General features: G+C 33.1%; 1 protein-coding gene across 1 annotated transcript; it reads right to left on the reverse strand.

Annotated features, from left to right (window-relative positions):
* Positions 1–297: 297 nt before the first annotated feature.
* LOC143249738 (uncharacterized) lies at positions 298–14,256 on the reverse strand. Its single transcript, XM_076500076.1, has 4 exons — positions 14,175–14,256; positions 11,838–11,957; positions 10,597–10,724; positions 298–625 (listed from the first exon to the last, which is right to left on the reverse strand). Exons 1-4 carry the CDS (start codon positions 14,206–14,208, stop codon positions 398–400), a joined length of 510 nt encoding a protein of 169 aa, XP_076356191.1. The 5' UTR covers positions 14,209–14,256; the 3' UTR covers positions 298–397.
* Between the last annotated feature and the right edge of the window lie 1,277 nt (positions 14,257–15,533).

Genomic DNA, 15,533 nt, shown 5'->3' on the forward strand with positions numbered 1-15,533 from the left:
TGTCTCCTTGATGTCACACCCGAACAATTTACCTCCGTGGATCCAATGTATTGTTTCCCAAATATGAATATTCGAAAGGTGAGTAGATTAGCTGTGGACTTGTTGAAGATGATAAACCTGGTAACCTGCTCCTGCATTAAAAGTGTGTACGTGTAAGATAAAGAATTGAAGACCTATACCGTGGAATAATGTAGCAATTGTATTGTCGCTATTATTTCAGTTTTTATGAGGAAACGGTATCATATCTAAAAATTCTTAAGCCACTAATATACAAAGGACCAGCCCTGACTACAAGTGTTAATAGTATGGTCGTAATATTTATACAGAATAGATTTATTTATGGGAATAGAGTTTAGCGGAACAGTCTGCATCTAGATTAACATGGCGTGGACAATACCTAATTGATTGGATTGTTTATGTAGTGCCATTTCAAAAATTCTTCCACGCACCTATCTGTGTAACACAGTTGTGCAACGCTACGTTTAAACAACACTTTTGTGTTTCGTAGTGGCTGAAGAAAAAATCGAGTAATTGTTTTACAAGGCTGGTCATCTCGACACAAGGCGCTGCTTTCTTCTAAAAATCCTTCGTCACATTTGTCAAGGGTTAGACCGAAAGTTTTACCCTATGAAGATAAAACAAAAAACAAACAAACACTGATCAAATAAGCTAAATTAGGTAACGTTTTTGCAACAACATTTAAAAAGTTCGAGTAAAACTGAAATAACATATAAAACTACTATATACTTTTAGCATGTTTCTATCTAAAGTAAATGGTATTTTTGTAGGTTATCTTTTCAATAACGTTTCTACTACTTTTATTATCATTTTGGCTAAGAGGCTAGAGGGATTTTGATGTCATATGACGAATGCATGAATTAACGACCAGAAACTTCTTAAAATTGTATAACAGTTTGAACTAAATAAAAAACGAATTAAGTTAGAATAGAAACTACAAGTTTGAAAGTTTATTATAGTGTATAATTAATCAATGAGTTAGCGAGTTTAATAGTCAGCTATCTGTTAATATTATTTTGGGAATACTAAGTTTGTGTTTCAAAGATATATGCACTAGAGATACTGGAAAGTTCGAACGCATAGTAGAGAAAATGAACAAGTAAGCGATTGTTTAACACTTTCTGTGAATTTAAGGCTTGTAGTGAACATTAGTAAAACTAACCTGTAGAGCCTGTAATTAAATAGACTAGACTTTGCTTTCATCTATTTGATAACTAATCCATAACACAGTAAACAGCAATAAGAATCGTTATGACAGATTGTATTAATAGAAAATAGTTGTATTTATGTAAAAACTACTTACTTAACTGCAGTAATTCAAATACATTATTTCAGTGTGAGGTATACATATACTCTAACATTACCTCAAAAACAACTCATCTAACAAGAGTTCTGTAGGTAAAATTGTTAGTATTTTTGTTGTAATTGTCAAGTAATTACTTGTAGTTCAGATATTTACTGACTTGATACAGAAAACTATGCTGCTCTTATTCGGTTTATTACTGCATCTTATGTAACACTACAGTTGTTTTTTGCTTCGGAAATCACAGAAAGCAGTTTCATAAACAACACGCATAAGGTACGGCTTTTACACTGCACTGCATTTCGCTTTTACAATTTTAGAATTAGTAGTATTAATACTTCAATCATAAAGTAAATCAAGTAAAGCTGAAAACAAGTGATAATAAAATACATTATACTGAAAAGTATACTCGTTGTTTTGAAAAGATGAAGCAGAGCTGCTTGGCTTGATAGATGGGACTCTGATGTATATATATCTATGCTAAATGTTCACACAAATTCTGTGGAAGGCAACAACATTTGGCTTGTGTTAGACAATGTAAGTTTGATTATTTGTTTTACTGCAAAAAGTATAATGGGCTATTTGTACTCTGTCCATCGCTAGGAATCGAAGCTAGGATTTTACCGTTTTTATTCCGTAAATGTAACACTAACTCACGAGGGAAGAAACTACATATATAGATTAGGTTTATTAATGAAAAATATATAAATGTAAAAGTTGAGAAATATCCTTTGTTTTTTACCTAGTATAGTACAGTTAAGGATATCCTTCGTTTCTATCTGGTGGAGCTATGGATATCCTTTGTTTTTATCTGGTGGGGTTATAAACATTTTTGTTTCTCTCTGTTGAAGTTTAGGATATTTAGTTGTATCTTGTGAAATTAGATATGTTTTTGTTTCTTTTTGGTGGATTTAGGAATGTTCTCGTTTTATATCTGTTGGAGTAAGTTTGAATGTACAAAGTGTCCGAGAAGGAAGGAGGACATCAGTCTGGTTAAGGGTAAATTTGTATTTTGAAAACTTTATCTAATATTTTCTGTAAAAGAGTCTTTTCTTATTCTTGAATCATTTGTTAATGCTGGTCAGTTATCAGTCTGGAGGATTCAAAGTCACTATTTAATGTGATATTTACTTTCCATCTGTCGGTATGAATCATTTCTGAACAACATACCTTCCAATACACGAGGGACAAAATGGAAACAGCATGAAATGTTGTTTAAAGTATATCCAAAGATTTAAAAGGGATGTTCTAAAACTGTGGAACGTAATGAACAGATATATTGGTGTTCACTTTTGAGCAGTCCAGAACTTTTGCTCTGATAACTGCTTCGTTTATTCCTAAAACCGGCTAATTGAGCATTCTTTCATTGTGGTGGCAGACTTATTCTAATTCATCCGATGTCGATTTTCATGTTGCTAATCACAAGTCAATTAGGAGTAATCATGCTGCCATGTAGACTTGTATTGCTAAAAACGAGTCAATTAACTGTAAGAGCGAAACATTAATCTAAATTGGTAGTTGGGTTTCAGCCTGATAAATTTAAGGAGAAAATGTTTAAGGGCAGATATTTACACCAAACTTTAATTCGAGCTAAGGTTTTAAAGTGTGAAAAACTGAAACTGTTTTCAATTTTACTAATCTCTCCATGTTTCTGTTGAAGAAGGAGCAGAAATTTTTTAATCTGTTCGCGTTACGTTTTCGCCAAATCGTGCCTTGGAGTCATATATACGTTATAAAAGAGACTGTCTAATCCGAATATTTGATTAAAATTATTAAAGTGTTATCGGCGGCTACTATTCACTTGCTGTCTTCCCATAGTCTATCGGTTTAAAATTAAGAACAACTTGTGCAGATAGCCTTTATGTAGCTTTGCGCGAATATCCAAAAGAACCATATAACTGAGGAAATGAAGTTTTATCGACGTAACGATCCTGCTATATGATTGTTTATTGACACTTTAAAAATCCTGCTATATGATTGTCTTTTGGCACTATATTTTCCTCGGTTGCTGGAATAGAATTATTTCTCCTTCTAATTAACTCCAAAAGGAGGAAATTATACAGGGTATTCTAATTCTTATTATCAAAATAGTATTGATAATAATGAAATGCTAGTCAAGTTCTATTGTCAGTTACTGTTATATCTGCTTTACTGAGTTGCGTCTCCTGCAGAGACAGTGGTAAATCTACAGATTTACAACATCAAAATCAGAAGTTTGATTCCATTCGATGGACACAGCTCATAGCAACATGTGGCTTTCCTATAAGAAAATCGTAGTTCATTGTCAATTTTTTCCTAAAAAGGCATAGTATTTAAATATAATAAAGATGCTATTTACACCAGTACAAACTTGGTCAGAGGATCACATATACTACTAAATCATTTTTTTGCTGTCCAACGTAGGCAAGATCTTTGAATTTTACCTAAAAAGGTTGGACTAAATTGAAAATTAAAAGTAAATACTATTCATTTATTCCAAATCGTTACTTTATTCCAGTGTGTGGTTCCTTGAACTTTTTAGTTATTATGATGGTCTTCAAACCTTTATTGATTTTCAAAAGTATAGAGTTTTATTGCTTGGGGTCTTTAAATTTACCTTTTGTTCATTGGATGCTTAGATAATGTTTCTCTTATCAATTACCATTTGAAAGTTTGTGCTGGTGACCTTTTAATATATGTTGTCGTTGTGGGTGTACAGAAATATAGTTTTGTAATTGAATTTTGTTTGTTCGATTTGTTATTTGTAAATTTTGGTTTGTATTTTATTAGTGTGTACTATCTTATAGCAAAGCCACATAGGGCTATTTGTTGAGGCCACTGAGGGTTATCGAACCCCCTGATTTTAGTGTTGTAAATCCATAGACTTACCGCTGTATCAGCGGAGGACTTTTATTAGTATTAGTGACGTCAGTTGTTAACTAAATAATAATTATTTTCTTTTCTATTTGAAATTAATGAATAATCATGTTGTTGCTGTCGTTCCCTTAAGTATAAAGCTGCACAATGAATATATGCACCCTATTCATCAAGAGGAATAAAACCCTGGATTTCAGTGATGTAAGTCCATAAATTTACCCCCGACCCACCAAGGGGCAATAATGAAGTCCCTAGGTATTATTTTAAAATTGTAACTGTTTTCAACTGTATGATGTTTATCACATTTTGTGATTGGTTTATACTTTAAACAAAGATAAAATAAGATCAAATCATCAAGTAGTAATCAGTGGCGCATGTATAAGTACAGCTCATTTACAATACATAATACAATTTGGTACATAAGCACCTTGGCTTAGTAAGGAACTTGTTTGTTTTTTTGTTTGTTTTTTTTGAATTTCGCACAAAGCTACTCGAGGGCTATCTATGCTAGCCGTTCCTACTTTAGCAGTGTAAGACTAGAGGGAAGGCAGCTAGTCATCACCACCCACCGCCAACTCTTGGGCTACTCTTTTACCAACGAATAGTGGGATTGACCGTCACATTATAACGCTCCCACGGCTTAAAGGGCGAGCATGTTTGGCGCGACGGGGATGCGAACCCGCGACCCTTAGATTACGAGTCACACGCCTTAACACCCTTGGCTATGCCGGGCCTTAGTAAGGAACTGCGTATCATAACAATAAAAATTCCCCCAAGCTAAATAAAGGAAATATATTATTTTTCAATAAAACGAAAATTTCGTGCTAATTACGATATACGATTTCAAAGTTTTATAATTCTGAATTATCTGATTGCTACATTTGAGTGGTCTCTTATATTATGTGTAACTTTTTTCATAAAATGTCAGAGGTTTAGTGTAGGACAATTATTCTTTGGTTTGGAATTTCACGCAAAGCTACATAAAGGTTAGCTGAGCTTGTTGTTTCTTACTTAGTAGTAATAGACTAGAAGGAAGACAGCTAGTCGGCTCCAGTAACCGTCAACCCTTGGCCTATTCTTTTACCACCCACAGTAGGATTTACAGTCACTTTACATCGTCTCCATGGTAAAGAAGATTCGAACCCGCAGCCCAGATTGCAAATCTAACGTCTTAACCACGAGGCTCTACCAGACCTTTAAGATATATAATACTATTTAATCTGTTCAAGATTGTAATAATTTGTTGTTATAGACTAATTGTTTTTTACAAAATGTGGTGTGATAATTGGTCGTCTTTACATCTTAATAAATCAAAAATTGTCTCTTACTTTTATAAGCTATTCTTTCCTATTTTACTATTGCATAAATAATTACGTTTTGTTCGGATCTACTTACATAAAAAATCTTAGAGTAATGTTTTCTCAGAGATATAATTTTTATTTACATATTCCTCATATAGTCTGTACTGCCTTAAGATCACAACTAAATAAAAATTGGGAATCTAAAAACCTGCAAGTAGGGGTCATAAACAAAAAGTAAGGAAGCAAGACTTGTTTCCTTACTTTTTTTACGATTCCTATTTGGAAGCTTTTTACATTTTTTTATTTATCTTTTTCTGGGTTTATTTTTGTTCAAGCATCGGCAGAGGATTACTTGATATGGTAGATAACTTTATACGTTGTAATGTTTGTTTGTTTGTTTGTTTGAGAATTTCGCACAAAGCTACTCGAGGGCTATCTGTGCTAGCCGTCCCTAATTTAGCAGTATAAGACTAGAGGGAAGGCAGCTAGTCATCACCACCCACCGCCAACTCTTGGGTTACTCTTTTACCAACGAATAGTGGGATTGACCGTCACATTATACACCCCCACGGCTGGGGGGGCGAGCATGATTTAGCGCGACGGGGGCGCGACCCTCGGATTACGAGTCGCACGCCTTACGCTCTTGGCCATGCCAGGCCTACATTGTAATGATAATCAACGTAGCTAGCAGCTAGTTGATACAGTTCATGATGATTTACTGTAACTATTGCCAATTTGATCACATTAGGTGGAAATTAAAATGTTAAACTGCGGCTGGAAATTGTCATGGAAACTTTTTAAGAATATGGTGAGCATTTACAGTTTCTGTGTTAATGAATTATCTATGCACGTTAAAGTTTCAAATAATTATACATGTGTAATATATAACAATGGGCAAATATTTTGTCTAGGATAAGACACGTCCCGGCCTGACATGGTCAGATGGGTTAAGGCGTTCGACTTGTAATCTGAGGATCGTGGCTTCAAATATAACAATGGGCAATCTGTACGTAAACATTTTAAATAAACGCTAAATATATTTTAAATAAACGCTAAATATATTTGTAGAAAAAACTAACTTTAAAGAGTAATAATAACATCGTTTATACTAGATTTATGATGTCTGTTAACTTACGTAAAATATAAAAGAAACAAATCGATTTTTCAATACTCCTACGACCTTCGCAAAACTTTTTTTAGTATTGTACAAAAAATTTAGGTACAATATACCAAACTGCTTTTATTGTAAGCTGACAAGAAAATTATAATAAAAAGAAACGAATTTCAAACGGGCCATTTGGATCGGATTTTCATTTGCGTATAATTCTAACATTAATCTGTTTTTCGCATTTCTGTATGTGTACAGTCTTAGCAGTCGAAAATAAAGGTTTTAAAGTGTTTTTGAACTGAATCTTTATTGTTTTCTCGGACGTTCTCTTAGGGTTTGTGCAATTTCTTGCGATCCTCATAATGAATCATTATCATGGTTTATGATCAAGAATTAATTTTAGGCCAACAAAACATATTAGTTTCCTCCATAAATTTTTTGGCGTGATTGGCTAAGAACGCGTCATACAGTATGAAATATTTTAAAAGTTGTCTTAAAGGTATAATAAATAAATTGCATCAATATTGTCCGGCTGTTAAGATGGTGTGTGTGATGTGGCAGCAGAATTTTTGGAATGACGGTATTTTGCAGTACGTTAAAAACATGATCTATTTAGGCCTAATCAAATCCGTTAAATAAAACGTATTTTAGGATAATTACTCACAGATGGAAAACTGTAGTCTCACTATAGAAAAAAACAGTAGGAATGTTTATAATATAATCAAAGGAATCGTAAAAGTATTTGTTAAATATCGCAATGCATGGGGTTAACTATTAATTGCAACAATAAAATTATCTCCAACATTATAAGCGAATTTTATCCTGAAGCTAGACAGGTACGTACTTTATATCTCATTTGTAATTTATAAATAAGAAAAGGTACGATTCATTTGACGACCTGATACTCAATAATAGTTTATTTGATTTAGTATAACCCAGTCTTCGATTAAGTTATATATTTTTATAGGAATAGTATAATCGTCTACAAGTTAGGCGTATCCCTTCGTAACCACATTACCAGAAGTAACTAGACCTAAAGTTTGAAATTGTATTTGTACGTGTTGAAGCCATGAAACAGTAATAATAATATGGAGAAATTTTATAGATTTATTACTAATTCTTGAAATAAGCTAGAAAGTTTCAATGAAATGTTCAACTTCAAGATTTTTGTGTAAGCTAAATATACTTTGTGACAGCGCTATTTAATTAAAGTTTAGTAAAACAGAAAAAAGAGTCGTGATTTCAGGCATTAGGCCCTCACAAACACTTAATAAATAATTGTTTATTAATAATTTTAGTTGCATATTATTTTTGTTTAACTTAGTTTTTGAGAATAAACTTGAGCATGCATCCATTGCTTGTTAAATGCATTGAAATTATGAATTTTGAAAATCTGGAACATGTACGAAAAAAAGTGGTTGGTCTTTCAGCTGCAGCCATTATTTGTTGGAAGGAATTTTGAGAGGTTGTTTATTTTATATAAATTTCTTAGTGTATTTTGCAACTTTATTTTAAAACTTTATTGTTCTTTTAATTTACATACATTAGTGCGTTTTGAATAACATGCAATACGAACTAGCTTCTTGTTATTTGTAAACAGTATTTATAGAATAACTGTGCTGGGCAACGTTTTATTTTAGAGATGTGACTAAAAGTTAGAGGTAGTTTGTTGGAGGTAGTTTTTAAATTGGTCTCAGACAAACGAAATACCTTTTTCGTGTATCTGAACACATATCAAAACAACCTCCAACTTTTATTAATTGCTATATTATAGTATTCTTAAACAATATGGTAAGAGATACGTAAATGGCTAAAAGGCATTGAAGTAAAATGTGAACGTTTGTTACTGGTCACAGCAAATGGTAACACTTCTCACTCTCGTTACTTCCTATAACTTATCAAGTATTGGGTAAAATAGTGTAATTTCTTTGAGGCCGATATTTAGCAATACGTGAGCTATGTAAAGTCTTTGGAATATATATATTGGTGTGAACAGGATCGGATAAACACTGGGATTTTAAGGACTGGATACCGGCTCCACAGATTTAGAGGCACCCCGAAAAATAGTAATAACTTGCTATACAGTATATAAAACGAAACGTGTGATATTATGAATCAGGTTAGAGAACTATGTTACTAGCATCAGAGGTGGCCAATTAGGTATCCTTGTGGTTAACGACAAATAAAAAAATAAAATAAAAATTAACTGTAACTGATTTGTGACTCTTTCTCTCTTCATTTATTTTTTTCTCGAAAAGCCTGTAAATCCAATTGAATAAATGCAAATTCAAAATGAACAAATATTATAATTTCGTTTGATACGTGCACGTCATAGGAATGTGTGATATAATGTAGAATTCTCCAGTTGGAAATATAACCAGTATTTAAAATTGGACACGAGGTGGTAAGTCATTAAAAGAAGAAACAGAATATATATATATATAAAGGGGCCCTACAAAATATACAGTCCCCTGTCCCCCATTGAAGTTAATTTGGCTCTAGTGTAACTGTTATCGTAGTTATAGGAGTTAAATGGCCAAGATTTGATAATCAGAATTCTGCAGTTATGTATTATCACAAATGAAACTTCTGTACGCCAATGCATATTCATATATTTGGTAACATGGCATCTTCAAGTTCGGCATGACTTAATTTCAACCTTGATCATTAACTTTAATAGTCAGCGCTAACTTGTAGATCATCTACGATTTATATAATTTCAAAAACAAAAAAGAAACAAGTAAATCAATATTCATTTCATATCAGGTCATCCCATAAGTAATGTCCGAAAATTTAACACAAAAGATGCATCATTTCTGTCTTTGTAGAAGGCTTTAATGACAAATGTGTAGCAAGATATGTAAAAAAAATGTTCAGACAAATAAAAGAAACTAACCCAACTACACTTTTTCAGATCATTAATCAAATAAACCCTAATGAAGATGGATGTGTCTGAGGAGCACATTAGGCATATAATGCTTTATGAGTTTAAAAAGGCAACAGTGCAGCAGAAAGTACACGAAACATTCAAGGTGTTTATGGTTCAGAGTCTCTCAATGAAAGAAAATGTCGAAGGTGGTAATGATGCGCCACGTTCATGTCGACCTGTTAAGTTTAAAGACGACTTGCTGCTGGCTGCACTTGATGAAGATTGTCCTGTAACAATTGAAGAACTAGCACAAAAGCTTAATCCAACCCATTCAACAATTTACCGTCATCTGCAACAGTTTGGAAAGGTGTCAAAACTTGGAAAATAGGTCCTTCATGATTTGACAGAATCCAACCTTAGAAGGAAAGTGGACAATTGCACTCATGAACGTAACTCACCTTTTTTGACAGATTAGTGACTGAAGATAAAAATTGAATATATTATAAAAATGTTAAGCGCCGCAGACAATGGCTCAGTGCTGGTAAACTGGCTAAAGCACAACCCAAAATGGTTTTCCACCCAAGGAAAGTCTTGTTAGGCGTTTGGTGGGATATTGTTGGTGTTGTTGCTGCACTCAACGTAACAATTACACCAAACTTCTGTTGTCAACAGTTAGAGCGCTTGAATGTTGCACTGAAAGGAAAGAGGACTACTTCAGTCAATTGTAAAGGTGTTGTGTTACAACAGGGTAATGCACGGCCCCATACAGCAAGGATCACATCTCCAAAGATTGAAGAGCTAGACTGGGAAAAACTTCCACAGCTTCCTTATTCTTCAGGCCTTACCTCATCTGATTATCATCTGTTTTGAAATTTGCGGAACTATCTTGATGAAAAATAGCTTGGAACACATGAAGATGTCGAAACTACCCTCTCTACATTCTTTTCCTACAAACTTCAACAATTTTATAGAATCTTTTGAATAGTTGGCAGGAAGTAATTAATGATAATGGAACATAGATTATTGACTAAATAACATTAAAAGAGGTTGAAATCCTTTTTGTTTCTCTGAACCTAAAATCGGACATTAGTTAAGGGATGACCTGATATATGTGCTTACTAGAATACGAATGAATACTTACACATGCATAACACACGTCGTACCAATTACAGGCGTGACGTAACATCTGACGCAACGAATCTTGGGGTAAATATTCGCCCAGAGACGAGCAGTTATTGGTTAACAGTTGCAAAGGGGGGCAACTGTCTTCTGAAAGAAGATCACGAATAATATTACATGTTAAAACCCATAAAATGTATCCTTTTTTAATCTGTCAGAGCACATAATAGTGTACAACGAATTACCATAAAATCTACAAAAAACATCTGTCTATATTTAGATATAAATACGAAATGTAAGTTTTTAAAACTCCAAGTCCTCTGAGGCTATTGGGCCAATCTCAACCAAGATTTGTATGTAAATATTATGAATTGTGGGGAATGTCCTAAGGTAGTCAAAATTGAAATTAACGCTATTTCTAGTTTGCAAAGCTTGTTGGTTGATTACTCCCAGCCCATTAGGTCAATCTCAAATAATTTTACAGGTTAATGCTTTAGACAGTGTTGAATATTCTAAAGAGATTCAAGATCAAAGTATGAAATTTGCTGGGCTTTTTCTGAAACAACCATGCTTTTCTTATGATCAACAAGATTTAGGGTGATGGGATCACCTCAGTATATTTATTTGTTGGTAGACGAGGGGGGCTGCAAATGTTTATGAAGAAACTTTATGCTATTTTGAAATATATGGTTGCTGTAAAATTTACATTAATTTAATTAAGTTTAAACATTCTCCGCCAATTTGTCTGCTATAAACCAAAAGCGTGTCATTTATTTCTGTCCGATATTCTTCACAATATGATTGTGACATTTATTACAAAGCTACAAGAAAACACACTTTTTAAAACACCGAGAAATTATTGAGGTAAAATGATTTTTCAATCGATTAAAACGTCACTTTGCTAATTCATCCACAAAATATAAACTAATAAATATCATAGACTACAAGAGTGCAAAAAAAAAAAAAAAAAACTAGCATTTGTGTTTATACGTACTTATAAAGTGTAGTTTTGCCGTTTCGAATTTGTAATTACAAAAAAAAAAAACATTGAAAAGAAAGCCTAAATAGCGACAAACTTATATTTTGTAAAAATAAATTATTTCATATTAAAGATGTTAAAACAGTGCAAAAAAGTTTTTAAAAACTGAGTAAAAGAAGGAAAACAGTAAATAAAACGCATAAGTAAAAATATTTTACGCATCTTTTCTACTGAAGTGATCTTGGAGACGGACGTTTAATAATCACTAGCTAATTTCAGCTTACCATTTCGCTGATTTGGTTTACCATTGTAATAGTGATTGGAACTGGCCGCCATGCTGGATTTACTCCCACGAGCTGGTTGTGCTTGTATTTTTTCAAATATTTCCTTGTGATCTTCTTCCTCTGAATTGAAAATTTTCATGTACAGTTGTGAAATTTAGTTATGTGTATATATATATATATATATATATATCTTAATGCTCTTGTTTCTCATTTAAACACATTTTCTGTTAGCATTTTATTTGCAACTTACTTTTAGTATCAGTAATACAGCTTGGTTCTCAGTACTAATAATGTTTCTCAGTTGTTAGTAATACTTTGTATTTCACTCAGCTTTTGTACGACTATAGCTTATTTTTAATAACGTGTTAAAACATTTAGTTTTTGATCAACAGCAATCGCACTATTTTAGATTCTATTATGAGTACCCAATTTTCCTCACACGTGTGTCTGTGTAAAGTCCAGACACGTGTTCTTTCTGACTTAATGACTTATAACACGTAATATGTATACTTTTTGTTTTTAACTGTTGATTAATTTACAGAAAAGTAAAATATTTACAAACTTTTCTCTTTAAACTGTATCGCTAGGCTTGCTCAGTAATTCCTTTCCTTGTAATTTTATACACGAAGTCGAATGAACTCATGAACATACACGAAAGGATTCCATAATAAAATCTTAAAGTTGTTCTAATGTCAGTAGAGCTGTTGAAGTCCTATAATATGTTACACGAATCTAACTAATCGTTCCCTCATTGCTCATCCAGTAAATTATAACTTTGATTGCTAAAACACTCGCGCAGTTGTCTGTTTTGTGCTTATCTATAACTTCGTCTAGTTGTCTGTCCATCAACTTTACGCAAATTTATTCATGTTAAAAAGAATAAGCGATTTATAGACTTCCGTCTGTATGTTTTCATGAACTTCACATATCCGTCAAACTGTTTTCCATCTTTGAAAGTTAAACACTCAAATGTGCCTGAACTACACACCACAGAACAAGTAAATAAAGGATAAACATATGATACAGTTCTGAACAAATACAATTGAATTCAGTTCTTAAAATACCTAAAAACCAAACACTTGGATTGTGATTGAACAGTAGATGTATTTTAAAATTTATCATGGTGACAGATTTTCCTGTTTCTCTACTGTGTTCACAAATAGCAAAGCGAGAAGAGCTGTTCTGATCGAAATTTACTTACGCTAATTTGCCCGTACTGCTGGCACATTGTCTGACAGATTTAAGAGGTCTTGCAGTCTCCGCGTATATAATGAATAAGTAAGCCATGAACAATGGGAAATCCTTTCTTGGAAGTTTTAGTTAGCCGTGACTCTAATGGTTTCTGTACTTATTTCTATCACTAATATCCAGTTACTGGATTTTTTTTACACTATCTGACGGCCTTTTAGTATTTTCTTTCAAATACCATCTTCCAACCTATCCACCGAAAGAGCTTATAACCATTTTTCTCTTACCTACCACACATAGAGAAGTCTCTATCCTAAACATCTCCCCAGTGCCATAGTGGTATGTTTGCGGTTTTAATACCCGTGGTGGGCAGAGCACAAATAGCTAATCGTGTAGCTTTGTGCTTAATTCGAGACAAAAAAAAATTCTGTTAAGGTTATAGGACTATTTTTATGTTGATGTTTGAAAGAGGAGAGATTTTTATCATTTTTTTTAACTTACAATGTTAGAAACCGAGTTTCGGTACCCGTGGTAGACAGAGCATAGATAGTCCACTGTGCGGCTTTGTGCTTAACTGCAAAGAAACAAACAGTACTCTTCGAACTGTTTAATGACTGAAACCTACAACAAAAATGGCTGGGTATACTGCGCTACAATCTGTGCGCAGCTACCAAACAAGCTCCTATGAAGGTTGTAGAACTTTTTTAAGTTGATTCTTGAAAGTCGTGATTTTCAATGTCTAAAGTTTTCTGAGTTCTTCTTCACTACCAAAATAAGTTTTTCAGAGTCATCCAAGCATCGCACAAATGTAGAAGTCATTAAGCACCATTATAGAAAAATATTCTACATCGCGACAACTACCTTTGTAATTAATCTAAAATTTACTGTCTCTAATCGTATACAAAGCCATACCTAATATAGAAGTTGTCCTGAAGAAATGAAAACTAAGATAGATCTTAGTTTTCACTGTTTTTTATTGAGTTCTGACATAACATGATTGTGTATCGCTCTTAACATTACAGTGGCTACCTACCTTATTCAGTAAATAAAATTTACAAGTCAGCTTCATTTATAAAGTTTGTTTCAAAACAATAGTTAAAAATTGACTAATTACTCGATTGTTTATTCACCTCAGTGATGTTAACTTACCCCCATTCGGTTTCTTTTCTAAAAAATGAAACATCCCAAGTGATGTATTTTCACCTTCCTGATTATCATGAATATTATCGTCGTATGTAGATGAGCTAGTGCTTTCCTCAAGTTATCCAATTCCATAGCAACTTCCAATTTGTGTGAAATTTTTTCTGGATCCAAAAGGTTGCTTTTTGTAGCGCCCTCTTTGATCATCTCCACTGCATCAGTTAACATGTTGTTTTCGATTTTCTTTAGCATGTTCTTGACTTGTTGAAACTGTTCTTCTTGAAAAGCGAAACCCTTTGTCTTTTCAACTCCATTACTGACGAATTTATCTTCCTTTGTCGTTTTTTTACTATGTTCTACATTTTCAATCCTATTTACATTTTTACTCGTTTGCCCATTTTCTTGCTGAAGATCTTCGATATCTTTGGATATCATTAAGTTCCAGTCGTCATTACTTCTCTTCTTCCTTAAGGTGTTCAGAACCTTAGCCATGTTTTTGATATATTCCTTTCTTAACCATTTCTCAAAATATTCATTGGAGTTCCGGGGCTCTCGTGTCGATATTTCTGTAGTTATTTCATCAGAATATTTTTTAAACTCATTTTTGTTTGTAGCTTTTGAATAATCTGTTTCGTTTTTCTCATTTCTTGACTGAAATAGCTCGTCTTGTGAGGATTTGGCACGTCTTTTTTTAATATTTTGCGCAGCACTTTCATCTTTGAAAATCTCCTTAAGTTCTTTTTTTGTTGCTGATTTACGGTCGTCATTAAACTTATAATCTCTTTTCTTCAAAACGAGACGTTTTGTTTTAGTAAAGAACGGTGAAGAATTATCAGTGCCAAAAGTAATGACACCACTTTCATCGTCTTCATTGCCATCATCAGAATCTCCAAGAAGATATTTTAGTGAATCTTTTTCATTATTACGAGGTTCGATTTCCGAAGAAAGACGGTTGAAAATATCTTCATTGGCTTTTCTGTTATTGCCTATTAATAACTTGTCACCACGAATAGGGATAAGCAGGCTGCTCCCCTTGGTTGCTTCTTGAAAATTATTGTACATATTTCGTGGCTCTAACATAGACATTTGCATTCTTAGTTTCTTTTTTAAACTTGGAAATTGCGTATCTTCTTTGATCAATTGCTGTGCTTTGTTTGATGTTGAAAAGGGAAAAAAGTAATCGAATTCAGGTTCTTCATTGCTAAAGAGGTCTGAAAAAAAGATGATATAGATGATATAATTAGGATGCTTGTAATAAATATCAAATATTGTCATAAAAATTTCTTATTTCAACATAAAGTTACACAACAGGTTATCTACGTTATCTCCGTTGCAGAGATAGAATCTCTAATTATAATGTTATAAGCC

This window comes from Tachypleus tridentatus, chromosome 1, assembly GCF_004210375.1.
Source record: "Tachypleus tridentatus isolate NWPU-2018 chromosome 1, ASM421037v1, whole genome shotgun sequence".
NCBI classification, from domain to species: Eukaryota; Metazoa; Arthropoda; class Merostomata; order Xiphosura; family Limulidae; genus Tachypleus; species Tachypleus tridentatus.

Coding starts and splice junctions, on each gene's coding strand:
- LOC143249738 (XM_076500076.1), bottom strand. CDS start 14,208: ATGTTTCATTTTTTAGAAAAGAAACCGAATGGGG. Junction 10,725..11,837: donor TAAACCAAATCAGCGAAATG/GTAAGCTGAAAT, acceptor ATCTTCTTTCAG/AAGACAGTTGCCCCCCTTTG. Junction 626..10,596: donor ACGACGTGTGTTATGCATGT/GTAAGTATTCAT, acceptor TTATCTTCATAG/GGTAAAACTTTCGGTCTAAC.